Raw genomic sequence first — 27,083 nt, 5'->3', positions numbered from 1 at the left:
TCCAAGAACAAAATAACTTGATTTCCTTAATTAATAATTAATAATTATTTAATTAATTATTTTTTTTTGAAGAGCTTTAGATGTTACATGGATCCCTCACTTTCACATATACCATGGTGGCCTTTACCCATACCCATTCTATTTTTAAGGGTAATATTAAATATAGTGACAGCAAATTTCTCATAATTTCCATCTAATAAAATGATTAAAAGGAGTTATAAATGGGTGGTTGAGTCACCAATTTTGATTGGAAAGGCTATGGCGTGTGGACCTGGAACTTGTCAACGTCACCGGCTGCAGTCACAAACGACGGAAGTTTCAAGGAATGAGCTTGGCAGGGAAGAGAAACAAGGTCGGTTCGTTGGTGGAGCCCACAGGGAATTGTTCCACTCTGCCGCCATCTCTCTATGACTATGTCAACTAAAACCCTTCTTTTGTCCTTCAATTCTTTTCCTGCAATAGAAAATTACAATCCGCGTTCCCTTTAATTGATTGCTGGCTTTGATCGTCGTCTACTCTTTGTTATTGATTATAAGTTCTTCCAGAGTTCATACTGAGGAAAATCTGTATTTCGTTTATTATTTTGAATTTTAGGGTGGTTGTCCCTGACAGTTTCCATATTGGGTGTGTCTGTATTTTCTCTTTTTCTTCGCTTGATATCTGAAGTAAGAAGTTTGAAGAAGAGGAGGAAGCAGAGTTTGTTGTTTATGTTTGAGATATGGATAAGAAGACCAGTTTCCTTAACAAGATCAAGGTGTTTTATTTTTGCAGACGACTGCTCGCTTGTTTCTTTCTAATTTTTATGCTTAGTTTGTGTATGAGTTCTATGATTTGGAATTGTTTGAAAAGAATATGTGAATGTTTTTGGATTTTTATGCTGATGATTTCTTCTTATTTCTGTGTTTGTTGGTATTACAGAAGGCCACATGCCTAGACTCATCTACTTCAGACTCTGGAAAAGGGAGATGTAAAACATGTAGTAACAGAGTTGCTCACGGATTCCACTTGGTGGAAGGGAAATCAGGTCATGATATGGAGGACTACCATGTTGCGGAATACAAAAATAAGAAGAGCCATGTACTTGGATTATTTGCCATCTTTGATGGCCATCTTGGTAACAGTGTGCCAAGTTATTTGAAAGATAACCTTTTCAATAATATACTTGAGGAGGTATCCTTTCCCCACCTTATTTTTCTTCCTTTTATTTTTTCTATTATTTATTTATTTATTTATAATGGTTGGTTTTTCCTACTTCGTTGTTGAATATTATTTATCTTTCACTCACATTTTTAGTTACTACAATTTTATTGTGAAGACAGGCACACACGAGAGGTATAAAAACTACTAAGTTGATCAGCGTGTAAAATCAAGTTCATCAATAAGTCTTAAGTGATTCTCTGATTTGTTATTCCTCTTGCACATATGAAACACCAATTTGGCTGCACCCACTTTTTAGTAAATGGTTTAGCTTTTAAAATCAAGTTCATCAATAAGTCTAAGAGCCCGTTTGATAGTGATTCTAGGAAGCATTTCTAACCTTTTTAGTACTTAAATTTTTTTTATCATTCAAGTGTTAAACAGGTTTGAAACATTTCCTAAAATTACTATCGAACACACTCTAAGTGATTCTCTGATTTGTCATTCCTCTTGCACATATGAAACACCAATTTGGCTGCACCCACTTTTTAGTAAATGGTTCAGCTTTAGGTATTATCTCTCATTACTGTTCACATTGAGAAGATACGTAAAAAATCCGTAGAGCCCCACATATTCTTGGAACAATATAGGCAAACAAAATAGGATTGTTTAGAACCTCTCAATTGAATTTTCTACACTTGTGCCATCTAAAAAAAAAATCTTTCATTGCTCAATACAATTTATCAAAAAAGAATTTGACTACTTCCCAATTTTGGAAACTCCTAAAAGCTACAGATCCCATGCTTCTCCTTACATTCAAAATCCCAGAACTATCTACCAAGGACCCTTATTAGATGGAATACTAAAAAACTTAGGGATATCTTTGCCTATAGGGGCACTCCAATCCAAGACATCTTTCTTCAAAACCTCACTCCATTTCAAAACCCCACTATAAATCAACTCCCTTTAGATAACTTAGCTAAACCTTGCATTGAACATCTTAATAGCCTCAAAGATTCTAAAGGCTCTTGGAAGAACTTGTCCTCCCAGTAAACTCATGAACTAATTATTTATATAACTAATCAATAGATTTGTAGACTCAAGAAACATCCAAATATTTTTTAAGCTTAACCTCAATTGACCTTTAAGGCTTCTAAAAAAATAGCTAATTTAATGTTTTTAACTTATTCAAAAGTACTAAAATTAATAACAAGACTTGAAATACCTAACTACTTAATAACGTCTTAATGAATGTAATCTAGACCTCACAACTTGTTGTTTTTAACTTTCAAATTAAACCAAAATTTCCCAAATTTCAATTTCAAGCAGGTACTCTTTGTCAATCTTTTGGAAATCATGTACTTGGGCTTATATCTCCTTCTCAACTCAACGTCAAGTTGCGAAAAATTATCCATGTTCATTAACTTGGTCTTATAAATCCTTAGGGGAGGTGGCTTGTCTTTTGTTTGGAAGGGGATATAAAGTTAGCTTGGCTTAACAACTGAGAAATAAAGATTTCGATTGCTTGTAGTTGGCCTTGTGTCTTCTTTCCTATCTTGACTTTTGTGCTTTTCTTTTCTTGCTTATTAAGCTTCACCTTGTATACATTTCTTGTGCTAGGATTTGCTTCTTGTGTGGTCCTTATGCAAGAATCATCATTTATCTATGAAAAAAATGAAGCACAAAAAAAAAAAAAACAAAAAAAGAAAGAAAAAGAAAGTTATTAAAAGATCTCTATTTACCTTGTTTCTTATTAGTGACAAATCGCTACCTATCATTGCATGAATGTTTTAATTTCTTATTCTATTATTTCTTGTTTTCACATTCATCTTTCATAACATCCTCATTTTGGTAATTTTTTTTGTCAAAAAATTAAATAAATAAAATTGTTGCTTCTTAATTGCCTAACATTTTGGTGTTGCCTTACCAAGGGAATATAATTCTCAACATAAAATAAGTGAATCAACTAAGTTGAATTAGAAAAAAAAAAAAAAACTCAAGATCTATATTGAAATTCTACAACTCCTAGCTAGATTTGTTCTTGGTTTTAGAAATAATAGGAAAATGGTTCTTTTGATTAATTGTCTTCATTACTAGAGATAAGTATGAAAGTAAAATATGATGATGATGATAATAGTAATAAAATAATAATAAAAAATAAATAAAATGTAGTAATGGTGGTGGTGTTGGTAGTAGTAGAGTGGTGGTGGTGGTGGTGGTGGTGGTGGTTGTAGTAGTAGTAGTAGTAGAATTTGTGGAAGGAGTATTCCTCTCAAGTTTGAAAATATGTGGTTGAAGGTGAAAGGAAAGGAGTGTCCCTTTCAAGTTTGAAAATATGTGGTTGAAGGGGGAGGGATTCAAAGATTTGCTTAAGGGATGGTGGATGGGTTATAATTTTAGTGGTTCTTACAACTTCATTTTGGCCTCCAAATTAGAAGTGTTGAAGTTAGATTTGAAAGTTTGGAACAAAGAGGTTTTTGGTAATGTATCAATTAGTAAGGAAGGAGATGACTCTTTTTTAGTTGAGCCTTTGGGATTCCAAGGAAAGAGAATCTTTTCTTTCCAAAGAAGATGCATAAGCTAGAAGGGTAGCAAGGAAGAGTATTGCAAGTGGGCCTCCTTGGAAGAAGTCTCTTAGAGATAGAAGTTGAGAGAGATTCGGTTGAGGGACATTAAATTTTTTCACGAAATGGCTAATGCGTATAAGAGAAGGAATTATTTGGCCAAAATCAGAATCAATGGGGCATGACTTGTTGAGGAGTAGGAGATTAAGGATGGGGTAGGCCAGGCTTTTAATTTTTTGTTGGTTGACCTAGGGGAATGGATGGCTAACATTAGTTGGATGTCCTTCAAATCCTTTAACAATCAAGAAGTTGAAGGATTGAAGGCACTTTTCTATGAGGAGGTGGTGTTTAGGGCCTTGTCAAACTTGAATAAGGACAAGGCTGTAGGCCTAGATGGTTTCCCCATGGCTTTTTGACAATTTAGTTAGGATTTTTTAAAAGATGACATGTTAGGACCTTTTAGGGAGTTCTATCACCAACAAAAGTTTCAAAAATGTTTGAATGCTACGTTTTCATGTTAATTCCAAGGAAGGGGGTGCTGAATTTCAGAAAGACTTTAAGCCTATGAGCTTGGTGGGAGGTTTGTACAAGCTTGTTGCTGAAGTCTTGGCTAATAGGTTGAAGAGGCTGGTGGGAAGAGTGGTGTTCGAGTTCCAAACTTAGTTTGTGGAGGGAAGATAGATCCTTGATGCGACACTTAATAGCCAATGAAGCTATTGATTCTTTTTTGAAGACTGTATCAAGTGGCATTATTTGTAAGCTTGACATCAAGAATGTGTATTGTTATGTTAATTGGGACTTCTTGATTGCTTTTCTTAGAAAGATGGGGTTTGGTAAGAAATAGTCGGAGTAGATTAAATGATGCCATAGTTTTAAAAGGTGCAAGGCACACCTAAGATGCATAATGATCTTGGAGCCTAGGGCACAAGGTGTAGCTTGAGGCGTTGGCTTTAGTGAAGTGAGGTGCACCATAATTTACATATATAATTTTGTATAATACAGTTAAATTTACTATCCATTTATTTGTCCTTATCACATATATCATCAAAGATTATCCAAAATTTCAATCTAATCAACAAAAAACATAAAAATAAGAGCTCTAAGCATATAACTAAGAGTCATTTCTATCATTACATGTGTAGCTTTCTTTATCTTCCTTCTCTGTTGATTAAGCCATTTCTTCATCTTCATCTATTAATGAAAGAATAGACATTATTTTAGAGCTTGAAGCTCTTCCTTTTGGTGTTGATATTGTGCTTAAGCTTGCTCTAGCTCTAATATCAAACCTACCCTCCTTAGTTCCAGTAGCTCTAGCAACATCATCCCATGTCAAATTGTCATCATTAAATACAAAATCATCTTGTGTACTGCCATGAGGATCTCCATCTTCCATTCTTCATATTGACCATTCATTGCTATCGTCAATATCTTTCAAGAAAATTGGGTCAATGGTGTCATGTTAATTGTATCTTCTCTTCAAGGCTTGGTTATACTTAATGTACATCAAATCATTCAAACGTTGATGAACTAATCTATTTATCCTCTTGCTATGAATATACAAAAATTTTTAAGTGCATAAATATATTTTAAAGTTTTAAGTTACATTCAAGGCTTTATTACTTGTTATTATTTTAGTCACTTACATTTTCATGGATACTCCAATTCCATTCCCAAGCTAATGCGCTACATGTTAGGTTGAGGACTTTTATCGCAAACCTTTGCAAATTTGGAGTTGAGGCTCCATATGCAGCCCACCATTCAGCTGTAGTGTAGATATTAATAATTTAGTGAAACAATTCACCTAGTTTAGAAAAAAAAAAAACAATATAAGCATTTAAATAAATAAAACTACTAGTCTTCCTTGTCTTAATAGTTAATTCATTACTGAGTAGTTCTTGGGTGTTTGTGTGCAAACTAAAGTCTCCTACTATTTTTTCTTGCTTAAGAGGGTCTTTTGTTAGCCTTAAGATGCATTTATATAAATCACTAATAATATTTGCATCATGCTACATTTTTGGTTTATCACCAAAGAATTTTGGGTTCAAAAAGTTCCTACCACTTGCAAAGGCTGATGAATTTTGAGTAGCTTTGAGTGGTTATAAATATAGTCATTTATTGTTATAGCCCTCTCCAATGTCCTCTTGATGTTTGGTAGTTTTCTAATATCCTCCAACATCAAGTCTAAGGTAATGTGAGGCACATGGTTTCTAATACAAATGTGGCCGCTTTAATTCCAACAACTTCCCTATGTGACATTGCACATAATAAATTCATATATGTTCTAAGATAAATAATTTAAAATTTTAAAAATTAAATAAAAAATTCAAGAAGTAGGATTTCTTACTTGCCATCACATAACTTGAGTGATTATCTATTGTAACTTGAATTACATTTTCTTTACCGATTCGCTCTACTCATTTGTCAAATAATTCAAACATTTTTTTTCTCATCTTAATCATCGAAGAAGCATCAATAGATTCTATAAATATGGTTCCATATGAACAAATAATCAAAAAGTTCCCCAAAGTTCTTTCTTTCTTGTTAGTTCATCCATTTGACATAATTGAACATCTATTTTTTTTCCATCCCACCATATAATCATTCATCAAATCCTTTGTAAGAACTAAGTCTTTCTTGAGGCTAGTAACTCTTACTTCATGAAGATTTGGTCCCTTCATTCCTCCATCATATTGGCCAATAGCCTCAATCATTGGTTCAAATCTCGGATAAGTTACTACATTAAATAGAATAACAACCTTGTACATCCACCTTGTGATAAGCATATAAGTTTTTTCTCTTCATTGAATGGTAGTTTGATTCATCTTTCCACTCTTTTGATTTTGAACAACCACCTCTACATTAGGAGTGAAAAAATGATCCATGAGACCTTTTTTTGTCTTGGTCTTTTCAATGAAGATTGCATTGTCCTACCACTATTTCCCCCTTGGTTACTACCTCCACTAGAAATATTAGTGACACCCATTATACTGTTAATTTTCTTATCAAAATCTTCATCTTGAAAGCCAAACAAATCTTCATTCACATTTTGGTACTCCATATTCATTCATTCTTTTTGACTCTTTTGTGCACTCATATAATCTTCAATTTCTTATTTAACATGTTCTAAACATTTCGTACAATTTTTAGCATTTCTAAATCCACCAACAAGATGTTGTTTGTAGATATGCCTCCTTTTGTTACTTTGTCATAGAAAACACATTTGAAAGTGTTTAATTCATTTTCATTCTGATAAATGAGCATATTTTCATCTAGGATCTTTCCTTCCACTTGCATGAAAGTCTACTTGAACTTCACTTTTAGTATTCATCCTTGCAAACAAATTATCTATACTAAAATAAAATAATTATAATTAAGAAAAGAAAAAATTGAAAAGTAAAAAAAAAAAAAAAAAAAAAAAACCTAAATAAACAAGCCATATTATATTTGGCAAAAAAATGCATATGAGAGTGTTTTTAATTTTTTTCTATTAAACAAAGTCTTCATACCAATATTTATTTGTAAGAAAAATGCAAATGAGAAAACCAAGAGGCTGGATAAGGAAAAAAAAAGAGAAAAATACCAAAGAGCTTTCAAAGAAATTGAGAAGGCTTAGAAAGGTACATCTACTTCTCCTCCTCCTTTTCTTCTTCTTCAATTCTTCTTTTTCTCAATTCTCCTCTTCAGCCTCATGATTGAGTTGCAACTCAAATTAGAGATTTATTTATTTATTTTATTTTAGTCCAAAATGCTGCATTTTGGACTAGTTTGGTTTTAAAGAAAAAAGAAGGCAAAATGATGCCATTTTGACCCTTGTTTTTTCTTATAAACCTAGCGAATCCAAGACACAACATTTTGGGATGAAGCAAAATAAAAAAAAAGGCCCTAATCTAGGTTGCAACTCGATTGTGAGGCTGAAGAAGAAGAAAGAATGCACCTTTGCGAGGCTTTGCGCTTAGCCAAAGGTGAGCATTAAGAAGAAGGGAGAAAAAAAATGGAAGAATTCACCTTTGCGGAGTGTTACGCTTAGTTGAGGGCGAGTGCAAAGAAGAAGGGAGAAAAAAAAATGGAAGAAGTGCACCTCTGCGAAGCTTTGTGCTTGTCAAAAGCGAGCGTCTATCAAGTCTAAACAATGCCTTCTTCAATAGGTTGTGCTTGGAGTAAGGTGAGGCGCCAAAACTTCGCGGTGTGTTGCTTGGCACGCCCAAATCACAACTTTTAAAAGTATGAATGATGCATCTTGATAGCAAAGTTTTCTATTCTTGTTAATGAATCCCCTTCATGGTTTTTTTTTTTTTTTTTTTAGGCAAGGAAATCCTTTCTCTCCTTATTTGTTTGTTGGAGAAGGCTAGAGAATGTGTGTTTTTTTGGGTTTTAGGGTATGGACAAGGGGAGGTGAGGTGTAAGGACGCCTAAGCAGTGCCTTTTTCAATGGGCTATGCCTATAGTAAGGTGGGGCACCAGAGCTTTGTGGCCTGTTGCCTAGCACACCTAAATCGTGCCTTTTAAAATTATGGATGATGCATCTCAATAGCAAAGTTTTCTATTTTTGTTAACAACCTTCCTTGGCTTTTTCAAAGCTCAAGAGGATTGAGGCAAGGAGATCCTTTCTCTCCTTATTTGTTTGTTTTGGTGATGGAGGTGTTTGATTGTTTGTTGGAGAAGGCTAGAGAAAAGGATGAAGGGGTTGGGGGGGCGGGGAGTGGGTTGTTGTGGTTTTAAGGTAAGGGCAAGAGGAGGTGAGGTGTCCCATCTATTGTTTGTTGATGACAATTTTTTGTGAGGCCTCTCAATGATATGTGGTTCATTTAAGTTGGTTGCTTATGTAGCTTGAAGCTATTTCAAAGATGAAAATTAAATTGGAGAAAAGTGAATTGATCCGAATTAGGAGGGTGGCTAATGTTGAGGAATTGGCTCTTGAGTTGGGATGTAAGGTAGGGAATCTTCCAACTACTTATTTAGGATTGCCAATAGGGGTTCCATTCAAAGTAGAGTCAGTTTGGGACAGTGTGGAAAAGAGATTTTGCAAAAGACTTGCATGTGGAAAACGAGGGAGGCTAGCCTTAATTCAAAGAACTTTGTCTAGTTTGCCTATATACTTCATGTCCCTGTTTAGCATGCTTAGAGAGGTTAGATTGAGGATTGAGAAACTTCAAAAAGACTTCTTTAGGTGTGGGGGGTGGGCCCATCTGGTAAGAGGAATTTTTATCTAAAGCCCCTCCTACCTAAAGGAAGTTTCTAGGAAAATGGAGTTGGAGATATGTGTAAGAGGGAGAGGCTTTTTGAAAAAAAGTCATCCAAGGAAAGTTTGGGTAGGAGGAGAGGGGTTGGTGCTCTTATGAAGTAAGGAGAGGGTAAAAGGTTGGTGTTTGGAAAACCATTAGGAAGGGTTGGGATTTGGTTAGCAGTAGAGTATCCTTTGAAGTGAGAGATGGGAGGAGGATGAAGTTTTGGAAGGATAAGTAGTGTGGGATGAATCCTTAGCTAGTGATTTCCCTTCATTGTATGCCTTAGCTTTGTCAAAGGAGGCTTGGGTGGTAGATGTTTGGGATGATTGGTGGGGTTAGGGGACAGGGACATTGGAATTCTCGTTTCATTAGACATTTGAATGATTGGGAGCTAGACTTTTAAAATCTTAAGGATTCAGGGAAAGTCTATTGAAAGGATGTGAAGGATACAGTGGTTTGGATGTGACCTAGCAGTAGAGCATCCCTTTTTCTTTATTTTGGGAGCTAGACTTTGTAGATGATTAATTACCCAGGTGGCTGCTTGCCTAGTATGACAAAGTTCCCTAAAGGGAGCTTTGGTCATGTTGGGGTTGGCACATACCATGAATTTGGTTGGAGGCCCAGTTTTAACCCACATACACACACTTGCACTAGCAAACTGTGATTACTCTATTTCCACTAGGCAAAATATTGTTTTCTTAAAATAAACGATTGTGCATGCAGACAAACATTATTTTTTTAGTAGTAAACTGTCATTTTACACCTATATTGTGTGTGTGTATTTTAAAGTTAGGTAGATAGATAATGATAGGAAAAAATGAGTTCAGAAGTGTGGGTTCTATCAGTTTTGGTGGTACCCTTACAATGAAGATTGTATTGGCCCCAAATTCAAAAGAAATTGGAGAAGGGGGAGGAAATTGGAATCTTCATGCAATTATTACTGTGTATGTTTTGCATGAAAATATATTTATTTATCCCTTTGTGTCCTTGCCCATGCAGCAAGGGTTCTTATCTACTCAGAATAAGTTCTAGCTGATTCGGCTGTTGATGACAACTGTTATGGATACTTTGGTTCTTTCTTTGTGTGTATCAGCTCCTTTTCTTTACAATGTATTTTGTATCATTTGTATCATAAACTAATCTTGGATTTTTGTTTTACCTATTTGACTCAGCCGAACTTCTGGAATGACCCCAAGACTGCAATAAAAAATGCATATCGTGCCACTGATAAATATATTCTGGAGAACTCCATGAAATTAGGTCCTGGTGGCTCAACGGCAGTAACTGCAATAGTTATTGATGGCAAAGACTTATGGGTAGCAAACATTGGTGACTCCAGAGCTGTCGTCTGTGAAAGGGGCTCTGCCAATCAGCTAACTGTTGACCATGAGCCAGACACTGAACGAAGAAGAATTGAGAGACAAGGTGGCTTTGTGACTAATCTTGCTGGTAAATATCTTCCACTTATCAATTCAATTTTAGCTAATGACTTCCTTGTGTGATCTTAGTGCACAATGTAAATGTTCAACTGGGTCATTTCTTTAATTTTAAATAATTAGGACCATATTTGATTGATAATAAGGTTATTTATTCAAGGCAATTGTATACCAAATAATTCATATTTCAGGAGATGTGCCTCGAGTTAATGGCCAATTGGCAGTTGCACGTGCTTTTGGGGATCAAAGCCTTAAAGCACATTTAAGTTCAGAGCCTGATATAAGACATGTGCCTATAGACTCAACTATAGAGTTTGTTATATTAGCAAGTGATGGCTTATGGAAGGTCAGTTGTTATGCTAACTTATTGATGACAATCTTTTCTTTCCTCTCTGTTCATTCATCTTTTTTCTCAGCTGTCCATGTTATATTCTATGTTCGCATTGGAATAAGCAAGATTATAGATTTACTGTTCTTTTTGAAACAATATGTGACTGAAACCATTCCAGTGTCCAAACTGCTCAATATTGGTTTATTTTTTCTTAATATCATTTGAACTGAAAGTTTATTTCTGCAAGAGTTGATTGATATTTAATTATGTTTTATAATTGAGATATAAATTTAGCATTTTGTTGCAATAATAATTTTTTTTTTTTTTTTTTTTTTTTTCTGGACCTTATCCTAGTGATAAATTTATGCACTGATGGTGGGAAGATTTTATAAAGAAAAAAATCAAATCTATATTAGATTAAAATAAATCTAAGCAAAATGTACATAAGAAATAGAGGAGAAAAACTAGCACAATGTCCTAATTTTTATGGACAACTGTAATGAAAATTCCAAAGGAATCCTCAGTTAAATGTATGGATAAAAGAAAATTTTTAGGGAAAGCGGATTAAGGAACCATAATGATTATTAAAGATGTGATGGTAATGTGTTGTTCCACTTTGGAATGATGAAATTGCCATGTGGTTCAGAATATCCTTAGACTCATTAGTTTCTTGACTTCTTTTTGTTGCTGTATCATGAAGATAACAGTTTGTAAGAAGTAAAGAGCATAGCTAGTGCTTCCTTTTCTTTTTCTTTGTTTTGCTTGTTAGTACTATAGCAGTATTGGACTATATATTTTATCATTATGTGATCTGCCAAGAAACAGATAAAAATCATAAATTAAATTTTAGTCTGTGAGATTGTATGAATAGGAAACACACAGTTGAGGAATAAAAACTTTTGGGTGTTGTGGATAGTGTTACATTTGTGAAATGAAAGAATGAAGCTTGAGATACAATATTTAGATTTTTCAATGTTTTAAGAATGTTTAATGGCAATACATGCTTGGAGAAGGGATGAACATTCATTTCCTTTTAAAAGTAAACCAAGATGTGGTCAAGTAGATTCTTCTCTTAGTAGGAGATTAGGTTGTATAGCATGTAAGTTGTAACAGGAAAATTGTTGTGTGCACGTGCACACACACATGTATGGAACTTTGGTTATACTCCTTTCATATGCATCCAAACAAGCACAAAAGAGCCACTTTTAATGTGAATGCTCATTCCCTATAAAACTACCATGCGAACCGGACCACAATTCTTTCATCCAACAAGGAATCACCTAATAAAATGCAAGAAAAAAGAACAACATATGTCATGTGAAGAAAGCTTTGGTAAATGTTTTTCTTGTTTTTCTGAATGAGTACAATACTTTAAATGATACAATATAGTTTGACTGAGTGGAGCTAAATAAGGAAAAACAACTGACCTATCCTAATTACATTCTGATTTCTAGGAGTACATTTAAAAATATCCACACTTAATTCTCATTTAGAATTAGCATAATCTTCTCAATAGAATTAGCATAATATCCTCTAACACCATGGAATGCAAACCTTCCCACAATGGATTAAGATGTAATTAGCTGATTCCTTCCACATTCAACAAAAGTTATATTGGTTGACAAAAGACTAACCACTCATCAAATGGTACATCATCAAAATCCTCTGTTGAACAACCTCTTAAACAAAGAAACTAACGATTAAAGGAGTCGTCAAACCCAAAACTTCCTTATAGGAAACATTGAAAAGCTGCTTGAAGAAAGGGAATACAAAAAGATTTGTTTTTTGGCACATGTTCATGCCGTCATTTCCATTCTAACCTTATTTGGAAATCTAGCAAGTTGCACCTAAGATGAAGGCCTTTGAATGTCTTGTGGCTGATAAAAAAAGTCATATTTATGGTTGATAGGGCCATATCAAAGCCTTATTTCATGTCTATGCAGTCTGCATTCAGGATGTGGTGAACTGGCTGATGATTTATTTTTGCACTGCTCAGTAGTGTTGGGTTTAAAGCCCATCAGGGTGTTCAGTTGGTTAGGGTGAATGCTGGATGTGTGGTAGAGCCATACAGTTGAGTTCGATTCCTACCATTGGTTGAATGCCCTGAATTACCTGGTGTTGGTTGTGGTGGGCGTGGTCAACACCCTAAGGCTTGGGTCCTCACTGAGAGTTGAAAAGGTTCAGCCATGGAAGGTTCATCAAAAAAAAAAAAAAAGTGTTGGGCCTAAGCACAACTTGCTTGTTTACAGGGATTGACAAGGATCCTCCCAAGAACATGATTAATATGATCATCTTCTTTATTAGCTTTGAAGGACTTTCTAGAGGTATGGTTCTTTAGCAGGTGCCTAGTCTCATATTGATTTGAGTTATATAGTCAAAGAGGAATATCAAGATTTTTGGGAATAAAGGGGGAATTATAGAGTTTGCATGGAACATGATATATTTCTTCCAATCTCTTTAAGCTTTTGCTACCAAGGCCTTTGTGTGTATCCTTTGAGCTTATTCAGGCTAGATTGGAACCTTCCCTGTTTTCTCAAGAGGCGAGTTATGGAGAAGCAAGCTGAGTGGAAATAACTTTCAATAGGTTCACTTGAACTCTTAAGGGGTATTATCCATAACCAAGGACAATATAGGGTTAATGAATGGGTCATGTCTTTATCATAGAATCATGGTCTTCCTAACAGATGTGACAAGCATCCATGGACACAACATTACATCAAGCCCCCATTAACATTCTCCTGTATTGAACTTCACTAAATAATGGGGGAAGTAATTGGCACCTTGTTCCCCCTTTTGAAACTGTGCAATTTTGCGAGGGGTGCTTCTCAATGGGCAACTACAACTTCTCAATAGGGCCTTTTCTTTTTTTTTTTTTTAAACAATGTGTTCACTGCTACCACTACAAAAGAAACAAAAAAAATAAATAAATAAAAAAGAAAAAATTGCACCTTACCACCACTAAAAACATGAAGTGTAAAAAATATTATGTTGCCTCCAATCTTCAATTTTTGTTGTTGTCGTTAATTGGCCCACCACCAGGGATTCTACTTGTACTAGAAAACTATCAACATCTCTCTTTTTCCTCATATTCATTGTATATTGGCTCTGGTGGCTCTTCATCATCTTCATAGTGCTGGATTTACCCTTGGTTGTAAACATGCATAATCTTCATTAGTGAAACAATGAGTTTGTGATGTGTTGTTCCATTTGAAGTGCTTGTGGCAAGGCTATTTGCATTTTAAACCTATGTATTTCTTTCCCTTTTCCACTCCTGTCAACTCAAATAATACTATCACTAGATCGGTTAATTATGGTGGCCCCCACTCCTTTCTAGCTGTTTGTTCACTCAAAACGCCAAAACAGCTATATTCTTATGTGACATAGCACCAAAGCGCCTATATATAGGTTTTATTGTACTACAACACCATAACTTCTTTCTAGCCATTAAGGCATATATAAAACATCTTCTAAGTTGAACAAATAAACCACCGCCATCTCATCTCTTATTGATGAATTCAAGCCTGCAAGGTAATAACATGTCATTTGTTCATTACTTTTATTTGAACCATCCTCTTTAATAGAGAGATTGTGAAACTCAAACATGTAGTCTGCAACTGAAATGCCTCTGTTTTTTAAGGAGTGGAACTGCTTATACAGCTTAATAGCATAATCAACCAATAAGAATTATTTTCCAGTCTTTGTTTCCATGTGTTCCCATGTGCTGATTTTCAATTTGGCTTGTCGGTCTACATTGCTCTTCAACTCTCTCCTACTATTGACGTGTAGTACCCTTTATAACTTAATCTTTGCAAATAACAATTTTCTTTCTTGGGTTTCCACTCAAAGTAGTTCTTCAAAATTGCTTGTCAATCCAAATAATCTTCAGCATGCATCTTCCCAAAAGAAATCAATAACTTCAATTTTAATTCCTCCCTAGTTCAAATCAATTGCTTAAACCAATATTTTTTCCAATCTGCTATGCTCTATGCTATCTCTTGTCCAGCATCATGAAAAGGGCTTCTACTTCAAAAGTTTAATGACTACTGTTGAATATAATGTATATATAGTGTACAGTCTTTCCTTTTTTAATATAGGTTACATGTATGGTAGTTAGTTCTCCTAGGCTTGTATATAATATATATATATATATACTTTCTCAATTGTAAGTAGTTAATCATATGATGAGAATTAAGGTTTTCTTCTCTCTCTCTTAACATGGTATCAGAGCCAAGGGAGAAACCTAATTCTTCCAGTTTCCCCGTGTCATCCATTCCGGGAAACTTTCCGGTGACCGTGTTTCATTCCGGTCACCTTCCCCATCTCCCAAAACTTTCCGGTTATTCAAATAGTCGTCAGAAAACACTCACCGCCGGCAACTTTTCCGGCGAACTTTCCGGCGACATCTTTTTCCGACACGACCACACCAAGAGAGCGCCTAGAGGAGATCTCCAACTTTTCCCAAAGCACCGGAGCCAGAAAACAGTCCACGCGCCGGCCAAGCGCACTTTTACGGACGACGACTGAATCTCACGCGCCGGCGTGTGAGGCCTTTTCCGGCGACGCACCTCCTCCTCCAGCTTCGCCTGACGTCGACCAACCTCCCTATATCCCTGGTTTTCCCATCCGAGCCCTGCACGTACCTCTTTGGGATTTTGTCGCCGTCGGCCCTCCAAACAGTCTTTCCGGCGAAGCTCCGGCTACTTTTTCTCCACCCCAATCCCTGCACGTGCCTTGGGAAGTGTTCTTCTACCTCTTTGGTGGTACCACGCCACGATCTGAGGCCGTCTCCCTTTTTCGGTGGTGCCACGCCGCAATCTGAAGCCGTATTAGGGCTCTCTTCGATCCAAACATACTTCATTCTCCAGATAAGTGGGTATGGCTACTAAAATTCCATTTTTTCCTCTATCATATCTGGATCTCCTATGATTACTTCGGAGAAATTGGTTGGCAGTGAAAATTATCTTTCCTGGTCTGCCTCTGTTGAACTTTGGTTTATGGGTCAAGGATATGAGGATCACTTGTTACCAGGAGGCAGATATCCCTGAGGTTGACCGCGTACAGTGGAGGAAGATAGATGCACAGTTATGTAGTGTATTATGGCAATCGGTTGATCCAAGATTCTTCTTCATCTTCGGGCCTACAAAACTTGTTTTAAATTTTGGACTCAGGCCAAAGGATTATACACGAATGATATCCAGCGTCTTTATAAGGTGGCTTCTGCTATTGTCCATATCAGCCAACAGGACTTGGATCTATCTACTTATATTGGCCAGATTGCCTCTCTTAAGGAGGAGTTCTTGACTGTGATGCCTCTTACTCCTGATGTTGGGGCTCAACAAACACAGCTTGACAAGTTCTTCATGGTCTTACTCTTATTGGCCTCCGTCCGGATCTTGAGCCTGTCCGTGATCAGATTCTTGGTAGTTCATCAGTTCCGTCCTTGGATGATGTGTTTGCTCGCCTCCTCCGTATCTCCTCCACTCAGACTTTGCCATTTGATAGCACTTCAGATTCTTCTGTGTTAGTTTCTCAAACTACTCTCGAGGAGGACGCAGTGGTACCCGAGGTAGAGGTCAACGTCCTCATTGCACCTATTGCAATAAACTTGGCCACACTCGCGATCGTTGCTATCAGTTACATGGACGCCTCCTCGCACTGCCCATGTGGCCCAGTCCTCTGATTCTCCGCTGCCTCAGCCTCCGAGCTCTCCGCATCTCAGGCTTCTCGTTGCCTCTGTTGCCCAGCCTGGTAATGCCTCTGCCTGCCTTACCCACACATCTTCTCTTGGACCCTGGATTCTAGATTCTGGAGCTTCTGATCACTTATCTGGTAATAAGGATCTTTTCTCCTCTATTACTACTACCTCTGCTTTACCTACTGTTACCTTAGCTAATGGTTCTCAAACTGTGGCTAAAGGTATTGGTTTGGCCCTTCCTCTGCCTTCTCTACCTCTCACTTCTGTCCTTTATACTCCTGAATGTCCTTTTAATCTTATTTCCATCAGCAAAATCACTCGTACTCTTAATTGCTCTATTACCTTTTCTGATAAATTTGTGACCTTGCAGGACCGGAGTACGGGGAAGACGATTGGCATAGGACGTGAGTCTCAAGGCCTCTATCACCTCACCTCGGATTCATCTCCTGCAGTTTGCATTTCCACTGATGCTCCTCTCCTCATTCACAATCGTCTGGGCCACCCTAGTCTCTCCAAGTTCCAGAAGATGGTCCCTCGTTTTTCCACTTTATCGTCGCTTCCGTGTGAGTCATGTCAGCTTGGGAAACATACTCGTGTCTCGTTCCCAAAGCGTTTGAATAATCGGGCAAAGTCTCCTTTTGAGCTTGTCCACACTGATGTTTGGGGTCCTTGTCGGACTGCGTCTACTTTAGGATTTCAGTATTTTGTCACTTTCATTGATGACTATTCTCGATGTACTTGGTTATTTTTAATGAAAAATCGAGCTGAGTTATTCTCTATTTTCCAGAAATTTTATGCTGAAATCCAAACCCAGTTCAATATTTCTATTCGTGTGTTACGCAGTGACAATGTTAGGGAATATTTTTCAGCCCCATTTACTTCGTTTATGTCTCATCATGGGATTCTTCATCAGTCTTCTTGTGCTCATACTCCTCAACAAAATGGGGTAGCTGAACGCAAGAATCGACATCTTGTTGAGACAGCTCGTACTATCCTCCTCCATAGTAATGTTCCTTTTCGTTTTTGGGGGGACTGTTCTTACCGCTTGTTATTTGATTAATCGTATGCCCTCCTCTGTCTTACATGATCAGATTCCTCACTCCCTTCTCTTCCCTGACCAACCACTTTATTTCCTTCCTCCTCGTGTCTTTGGTTGTACTTGCTTTGTTCATATTCTCACTCCTGGACAGGACAAGCTTTCCGCCAAAGCCATGAAGTCTCTTCTTGGGATATTCCAGACTTCAGAAGGGTTATCGTTGTTATTCCCTTGAGACTCATCGATACTTTATCTCCGCTGATGTCACCTTCTTTGAGGACTCACCATTCTTTTCCACCACTTCTGAGTCTCTTCCTGTTTCTGAAGTCTTGCCTTCCCATTGTCTCCCCACCTGATGCTATGCCTCCTCGACCACTTCAGGTTTATCATCGTCGCCCTCGTGTCGCTCCTCTCCCTTTTGCTGAGGCACCTGCTGACTCACTTCCTACCCTTCGGCTTCACCTACCCCGGCTCTGCCTTCTCCTAATGACTTACCCATTGCTGTTCGGAAAGGTACTCGCTCTACTCGTAATCCTCATCCTATTTACAATTTTTTGAGTTATCATCGATTATCTTCACCCTATTCTGCTTTTGTTTCTACTATATCCTCTGTTTCTCTTCCAAAGAGCACCCATGAAGCTCTTTCCCATCCAGGCTGGCGACAGGCAATGGTGGATGAAATGGCTGCTCTGCACTCTAATGCACTTGGGATCTTGTTGTTTTACCCTCTGGTAAATCTACGTTGGCTGTCGTTGGGTCTACGCAGTTAAGGTTGGTCCTGATGGTCAGGTTGATCGCCTTAAGGCCCGCTTAGTTGCTAAAGGCTATACTCAGGTTTATGGTTCTGATTATGGTGACACATTCTCCCTGTTGCCAAGATTGCTTCTGTCCGTCTGCTTCTCTCCATGGCTGCTATGTGTTCTTGGCCTCTTTATCAGTTGGATATTAAAAATGCCTTCCTTCATGGTGATCTTGCCGAGGAAGTTTATATGGAGCAACCTCCTGGTTTTGTTGCTCAGAGGGGAGTCTGGTTTAGTGTGCAGGTTACGCCGTTCTCTATATGGCTTGAAACAATCTCCTCGAGCATGGTTTGGCCGTTTTAGTTCTGTTGTTCAAGAGTTTGGCATGCTTCGCAGTACAGCAGACCATTCAGTTTTCTATCATCATAACTCCTTGGGGCAGTGTATTTATCTGGTTGTTTATGTGGACGACATCGTCATTACAGGTAGTGATCAGATGGTATTCAGAAACTAAACAACATCTTTTTACCCACTTTCAGACTAAAGACTTGGGGAAACTCAAGTATTTCTTGGGAATTGAGATAGCTCAATCCAGTTCGGTGTGGTCCTTTCCCAAAGGAAGTATGCTTTAGACATCCTGGAAGAAACCGGTATGTTAGACTGTAAACCGGTAGACACACCTATGGATCCGAATGTCAAACTTGTACCAGGACAGGGGAGCCTTTAGGAGACCCTGGGAGATATCGACGACTCGTAGGTAAATTGAACTACCTCACCATTACTCATCCAGACATTTCTTTTCCTGTGAGTGTTGTTAGTCAATTCCTACAGTCACCATGTGATAGCCATTAGGATGCCGTAATCCGCATTCTTCGATATATCAAAAGCACACCAGGCCAAGGTGTGTTGTACGAGAACAGAGGTCATACTCAGGTTGTTGGTTACACAGATGCAGATTGGGCTGGCTCACCCACAGATAGACGTTCCACTTCAGGGTACTGTGTTTTTATTGAAGGTAATCTAATATCTTGGAAGAGTAAGAAACAAGATGTAGTGGCCAGATCTAGCGCTGAAACCGAGTATCGAGCTATGGCTCTGGCAACATGTGAACTCATATGGTTGAGACATCTTCTTCAAGAATTGAGATTTGGAAAGGATGAACAGATGAAACTCATCTGTGATAACCAGGCCGCATTACATATTGCATCCAATCCAGTCTTTCATGAAAGGACTAAACATATTGAAGTTGACTGTCACTTCATTAGAGAGAAGATCGCATCAGGATGTGTTGCTACAAGTTTTGTTAATTCAAATGATCAACTAGCAAACATCTTCACTAAATCTCTCAGAGGTCCTAGGATTAAATACATTTGTAACAAGCTTGGTGCATATAACATATATGCTCCAGCTTGAGGGGGAGTGTTCAATATAATGTATATATAGTGTACAGTCTTTCCTTTTTTAATATAGGTTACATGTATGGTAGTTAGTTCTCCTAGGCTTGTATATATATATATATATACTTCTCAATTGTAAGTAGTTAATCATATGAATGAGAATTAAGGTTTTCTTCTCTCTCTCTTAACAACTACCTCCCAGTTTGTCCAAAAGGTTACAATTGTCTTCCGGACTCTGCATATGGCTTCCTTTAGTTCATGTTATTGAAACTGTTGCACAACCTCTTAAAAATCCTCAATCACTTGTCTTATCTTAGCCATCTTTGTTTGCTGTCTTTTCCGCTACAATCTCTACCATGTCCAATCAAGGGAAGAAGGGATAAAAAAAGTAAAGGAACTCCTCTTAGAATAAGTTGAAAAGAGAAAGTTTCTAATAACTATTTTTATTAATGAATGAATAATTTTCTACAACCTAGGTCTTTATAGATTTAATCCTAATCCTACATATAATAAAACAACAATCCAAATCATAGTTGAATCATTCCTGATGGGGAAAATAAAGTAGAAAACTAGTATAATAAAAGCCTAAACAAAATATAGAACCTAAATATATGGTAACCTAATCTAGATGAATTTCTAATTGTAACACAATTCTATCTTGATTACAGAAAGTGGTTGGTTGCATAGTTTTTTATTGCTCCTGCGTCAAATTAAAAAATGATAAAAAAAATTTGCAGCAAACTTATGAGAGTTGAATGGATCATATGCAAGTAGTGTTATGACTATGCCAATGTGAGAATTTAGCTAATTGGTTTAAACAACTACTTAAACACAATCTATTTCCTTCATGAATTAGGCAAGGAATGGGTTAGATAGTTCAGTACAGCTATGATATGAACACTACTTGGTTCAAATTTAATTGTTAAGTAGTCATGTAAAATATTGCTATCCTTGGTTGATATTAAACTCTTGATGTAGTTGATTTGTGTAAATTTCACTAGCCTTTCTGGAGGTTCCTCACATTTAAAGGGATCTTCCTTAGGATTTTTGAAATAACTCTGGCTCGCCAACCACTAATACTGACCTTTTCTTTACGCATGAGATATTAGGTGGAAACTTGCTAACTTCCTGCGCTTGTATTTCAAAAATGCTAAAATTCCTACTTTGGCTTACGTAAGAAATCATCTGAGCAGTGGCAAAACCAGAAAAAAAGTTGAGGGGGGTGGGGGAGCAAAATGATACCAAATTGTTTGCATAGTCTAATGGTAGCCATTCAATTTTCTCAAAATCTCAAGTCAAGGGATCAAATCCATTTCCTATTCATATTTCTTCCAAAATTTCAGGGGGGCCATTTGCCCCTCCTGGGCATAACGTGGCTCTGCCACTGCATCTAAGTACATAAAGCATTACTTGTTTGAGGAATTTTATGGAAACTTACCCACCCTTCTATTGCTCGAGGTTTAAAGAAGGCAGTGAGTTCTTTTCAATGGAACATCCAACAACATACTTGGGCCATTGCAATGGTGAAGAAATAAACTCATTAGCAGTTTGGTATAATTTGATTTTGAATTTGAATTTCTGATGAGTGAACTCCTCCTTCAAAGGGGTTTGATCTGGTTCAGTTACTTGAAAGAAAAATCGAACTTAAGTACAAATCCAGAAATTTCCACTTTATGAACCCCCCAGATTCTCTTAGCATTTTAGTTCCAGTGCATTTGTTAAAATCTGCAGAACCACAATGAAGAATAAGAAATATTCAACTCAGAACTTTCATTCAACAAACTCATTAGGTCCAATCCCCTAAACTCCAACATTGCTCCTTGTTATTTGGCTGCATTTTTTCACTTTGGCCTACTTCTCTCTTCTAGAATTCACCAGAAAGAAACCCCATGAAAGTGACAAACCAAGCTCTTCTCAGGGCATCTCTTCTCTTCTTCTGCTCTGTGATGGTGTCATAATAGTTTATCAAACCTCTGCAGAAAGGTAAGTCCAACAGCAGTTACTCGTATTCAGCTTAACACATCAAAATCATGAGAGCGTCATGCTGATCATCATCATCATCATCATCATCTTTTGACATGGTGGAGGGATCCACACATGTCTTCAATTGAGTGAACAACTGGTTCATGGTTAATCTTATGCAGAAACATTTTGAGGATTGTGTGTTAGGATCTTTGCTGGAATCAAGAAGTGGATTGTCCCATTATGGGGCTTGGATTTTGTGTGCTCTTACAGGAAGTGCAATTTTGATATTTTCTGGCAGAGGAGACCATAGATTTCCTCACATTCAAATGCTTATACTTTCTACTAGTTGAGTTCTTTGGCTACAATTGACTGTATCTACCCTAGATGGTGGTGGCTATAATCAGATCCCAAAGCTTGAAATTTTTAATAGAGCTAAAGCTGAAAGGGAAAAAGGAAAATAGGAAATAAAACATCAAGGGAAGTCAATATAGTTTACCCTTTCACTCTCAACGGCACCAGATACCTGCAGGAGAGCCTTACTCTCCCTTTACCATGTAGATAAAACTCCAGTGATTCTGGATGAATGGATCTTGTTATTGAACATAATATGTAGAGTGGTGGGAATTCTTTAGTCAAAGAGTTGTCCATGCAATCAAGACGGCAAGTTTTGTTGTGTATGTAGGTTGGTGCCAGGATATTAAAAGAAAAAATGATGCTAAAGAATAACTTGTCATATATTTGTTTCTTGTCATATATATGGTCATTGGACAACAAATTGAACTAACAACTAATTTTGTCTGTTTCACTTTCAGTTACAATAATAGGACTCTGTTTTTTGAAAGTGTGTTCCATTTAATGGTCCTAATAATTTTGAAAATTATATGGTGTGAAATCATCTGATAATGTTCATTTTTTTTTTGCACAATTTTGTTAACAAGATCCCCCTAATTACACATCTCCATCACTTGAAATGTATCACGTGTAATCAGAATACTTTAGGACCCTTGTTATTGAAAAAAAAATGTTGTTAAATGCCTGTTCCATAACATGGAAAGTTTTGTAGTTGTCCACCTAAGTTACACTAATAATTCATGAGCTGTTGGGGGTAGTAGCATCCTAGTGGGTTCCATTGCTAAATACACAGGTAAACAGTGTTATTTCACCACTAAATTTGATAGATGGACATTCACTGATTTCCCCTTATCACAAACTGGAAGAATAAAATTAGGGAAGTTATGATTTGTAGAGAGAATTAGGCAATCCCGTGATCAAAGGGATTTGTTGTAATTGAGTTAGGAAAGTTCTTAATTTAGGTGCTAGGACTTTTTGTGTATATATGTGAGTCTTTGTATAGGCAAATGATTAAGGAAAAAGAATTTGATACCTTTTATTCCTTCCATCTTTCTTCTACATGGTATTAGAGCTTAGGTTCGTAAATTTGGGAAAAGAAAGAATTTTTTTCGGCCTTCATTGTCGAGTTGAAGGCCAGAGTCGACCTTCATTGTCAACCTTAAAGTTCCCTCTTGTCTGAGTCGAATCGTTGCAGTAAACCCAGATCGTGAACACAACAAAACAATTAAAGTCGTCATGTTATCACACCACTAGTGCAAGAGAAATCGCATTGTTGCTTTCATCCCCACCCTTACATTGTCACTAAGATCGTGTCGCCATCGTCTTCGGGCCATCTTTGGCATAACTTGCACAACCTATAAAGATCACAAAAAGGACCCCTCACTGTTGTGCCATTGCTGCCATCCTTGCGCCTTGTTGTCACCCCCTTGTCCCCGTCATCTCAGATCTTTGCAGCTAGGTTTCCATACTCAAAAATATGAAGGAATGATAACCACTTACAATGGAAGGCAACAAAAGGATAATGCACGAGTACTCTTGTCTTCTATTCAACCAATTAAAGAAAGATCCCTGGAACAAGGCAGACTCAATTAGGAGGAGATTGAAAATTTGAGAACTTTGTTGAGAACTCTTGAAAAACCTTTAGGTAGGTACCTCCTCACTAGCACTTTCAAGTAAGTTTCCTATTTCCATTGGATTAAAAGTCTCAAATGAAACCTTTGTCAATTCATGGGTTATATATTTAGGTGACATAGATCACATGACTCATTCATCACACCAATTTCACAATTATAACCCTTCTTCAAGTAATAGGAAAATAGCTAATGGTTCATTAACCGTTGCAGGTGTAGGAGATATCCAAATTAGTCCCACACTTACACTTAGCTATATATAAGGTTCTTTTTCCTTAATCTTTTGCCTGTACAGAGACTCATATATATATATAAAAAAAATCCTAGCATCTAAATTAAGAACTTTCCTAACTCAATTACAACAAATCCCTTTGATCACGGGATTGCCTAATCTATGTAGAACTTATACATAATGGTTCATGTGCGTAATCCCACCTTTACAATACAAATTTGTCATTTTATAATATTTTGAAAATGCTTTTACTCGAGTGCTGCATTGTTGTACAAATTAATAATCTTGAATGTGTTGTTTCAAATTTTTATGTTTTATTGGTAATTCCTATAATTTCTTTTATAAAATTTCTGTAATAAAATATTTCGTTGATATTTTTATTGATAGTTCCATGTTTTTAATGGGCTGATACAGTTGTAAATATGATATTTTAGTCCTTGGAGCCATTGGGTTTATATTGGGACTTTTAGTAGCCATGGGGCATGTGAGGATGTGTTGGCTTATATTGGGACTTTTAGTAGCCATGGGGCATGTGAGGATGTGTTTCGGAGTAAAATAGACAAGGCGTGCCTCTTCAACAAGATGCATGTCTTGGTAAAAGGTGCTATAGCTAGGGAGTGGTTGCGCCTTGAGCCCAGGTGCACTTTAAGCACGCCTTTTAAAAAACTAAAGGATGAAACTGAGCATCAGTATACCTTTGAGAAAGTGGTATGGGAAATTTATTGGTAGAATTCTATTGTAAGATGATTGGCATTTATGGAAGTTTATAGGTGAAATTGCTTCAAAGTGTCTATTTCATGGACTGGTATTTTCTTTTGTTTTAATTGATTTGTGACATGATTAATGAGTCTCACTTAAACATGTTAGAAGATCTTATATGGTGAAATACTTTGTTTGCTCTGGTGGACAGGTTATGAAAAACCAGGAGGCAGTTGATATGGTGAAATCCATTAAAGATCCTCAAGCAGCAGCCAAACGTCTAACAACAGAAGCATTGGAAAGAAAGAGCAAAGATGATATATCGTGCATCGTGATCCGCTTCGGATGATTGCTGGGACGGGGAGCACCACCACCACCACCATTGAAACCAACACCATTTTTGGCTAGCTTTGCTGCTGGTGGAATTCTGAGCTGATTGGTTACTTGGGGAAGGTGGAAATTGAAATATTATTTGGGTTGTGTAAAGATTTATATGCATGTAGTAATAGCTTTTCTTGTAGTGCCGATGAGTGATACTTGGTAGAGATAGCGGTGTGTTGCATAGATAATTTCTTAACTTCAATGGTCTCAACATAGATAATTCATTCTGGATGTGTGTATACAGTTGTGGACATACATAATATATATATATGAATGTATTTGTTTGAGAGTGATTCAGAAATTTCAAAACCATGGAGGTGGAGAGTTTTCCCTGAGAATTTTCGGACAATTTTTTTTTTCCCAATTTCACTTTGCTATGGTCTACACACATCACTCATGTGGTGATTGAATGCTTCTCTATTTTTCATTTTTAGAATTAAAAATCCTGTATAAAATCTAAGAATTTTTATGAATGAAATTGAATCTGTGTTCATAAATGCTTCTTCAAGATTTGTGAAACTTCTAAATTTTAAAATTTTTAGAAGGTTTTTATTAGAATTTCTTTATAATTTTTTTTGTTTAAATAGAAAATCTATCCAAACATGTATTTAGCTTATCAATTATTGTATGGGAGTGAAAAGGGGACTAGGGAGAGTTGTTGGCTTGTCAATTAGCAAGTAGCTCACGAGTGAAAAAAATGAGCAGAGTTGCAGCCTTCGTTCAGAGAGCTAGTAGGGTAGGTGGTTAAATTGTTAGAATTATTCCGACCTCTCTTTAGTTAATAAGGCACATGTGATTGTATTAGTGGTTGTAGTTATGTTTTGTTGAAGCTTGTTGGATTCTTCTATATTTTGAAGGCATAGTCATGGATTACAGTTCAATTAAAGGACAATCATGCTTAGGGGTAGAAAGGAGCTTCTAATTGACCCAAAGTTCACAGAAGACCCGTGTTTGAGCTTAAGACCAAACACTATTAAAAATTGATTTGTAGGATATTATTAACAAATAAAGTCTAAAATACCCTTAATGTTAAAAAAATATATATAAAAAACAAAAGTCAATGTTGGAAATAGTTAGGTGGAGCCTAAATGGGCTTAAATCCCCAAATTTGTTCTTTTTTGAAGGCATATAATTGGAAATACTCAAATTTGTTTTTTGAAGGCATAAAATTGGATATCCCAAATTGAAGCCCTAGGTTTCACTTTCCAAAATTTTGAAATGTACCAGAAACTGAAATTGATAAAGCTCCCTTAAATTTAATGAATAAAAAAAATTCATGTTTGCTTCATTTTATTGTACACCTTCCATTTTGTCTTTTAACACATCAATTCATATTCATTTTTCTCTGGCTTTGTGTTTCCTTGTAGTGTGTGCCTAGGATCCTTTTGTTTAGTCATTCGTCATGGATACCATTAGGGAGATTTTCATGGATACTAGCATGGCTTTTAGTTGCCCCTTAGGTTTAGCGTAAGCTCGTTAATTTGGTTGTGAGCCATAGCTTAGGACCCTTACTCAGTTTTTTTTATTTGATTTCAACTAGGGTTTTTTTTTATATATATATATAGGGTTTTAGAGAGTTTTTTAGGTTTGGATAGAGTGTCCTCGTCTCATTTGTCCTTGGCCTTTTAAAAAGGCCCTTTTAGCCTTTTGTGAAGGACCTTTTTCTCTCTTTTGTGGTAGGAGTGAGACAACATTCGACATTGTTGTGTGTGGGAGAGAGAGGTAGAGGAGAATATTCTGTTGTTAAGAGTTTGTTGGGCAGAGAGAAAGCATGGAGAGGAAGGAAAAAAAAAAAAAAAAAAAACAAAGAGCCAAAGGAAGAGAAGAGAGGGTCCACCAACAATCTCTTCTCAGGTAAGTCCTCTTAATTATGAAACGCATACTTAGTGTTGCTTTCTTTCTCTTTCATCTACTCTTGTTGATGAGTGCTTGTTGGTTATGTGTGGATATTGGAGGCCACATGTTGTTTCTATTGATTTCAAGTTGTCTATAGACTTGCTATTGTTGTTTCATCTTTAGTTTCACTATGTTTCATCTTCACTGTTTGATATCATGCTTCAAAACCACTTTGGTTCTCTCACTTGTTCTTAGCCCGTTGATAAAGCATGAAATGGGGCTTCATTCAATGGCTTGTTTGTTTATTTATTCCCTTTGGTTATGCTCTGTTTTTGTTGTTTTTTCTCTATTTCTAGTGTCTGCTTCTCAATGTGCATTTCCTCTTGAAGATGGTCTTGTTTGCACACTAGTTGATGCGTTTTCAATT

General features: G+C 36.7%; 1 protein-coding gene across 3 annotated transcripts; it reads left to right on the top strand.

The window, feature by feature from the left end:
- The first annotated feature begins 294 nt into the window (after nt 1–294).
- LOC117922001 (probable protein phosphatase 2C 44) lies at nt 295–25,129 on the top strand. 3 transcript variants are annotated; one of them, XM_034839955.1, is made up of 5 exons: nt 296–754; nt 922–1,170; nt 10,099–10,375; nt 10,554–10,708; nt 24,651–25,129. In XM_034839955.1, the coding sequence occupies exons 1-5, from the start codon at nt 719–721 to the stop codon at nt 24,786–24,788; spliced, it is 855 nt and encodes a 284-aa protein (XP_034695846.1). In that variant the 5' UTR covers nt 296–718; the 3' UTR covers nt 24,789–25,129. The 3 variants fall into 3 exon arrangements, with proteins under 3 accessions (XP_034695847.1, XP_034695846.1, XP_034695845.1); XM_034839954.1 differs by having other exon boundaries at nt 301–754; nt 919–1,170; XM_034839956.1 differs by lacking the exon at nt 10,554–10,708 and having other exon boundaries at nt 295–754; nt 919–1,170; nt 24,651–24,752.
- The last annotated feature ends 1,954 nt before the right edge of the window (nt 25,130–27,083 follow it).

Source organism: Vitis riparia, chromosome 9 (assembly GCF_004353265.1).
Source record: "Vitis riparia cultivar Riparia Gloire de Montpellier isolate 1030 chromosome 9, EGFV_Vit.rip_1.0, whole genome shotgun sequence".
NCBI lineage: Eukaryota > Viridiplantae > Streptophyta > Magnoliopsida > Vitales > Vitaceae > Vitis > Vitis riparia.
This window is presented reverse-complemented; position numbering and strand designations above follow the sequence as displayed.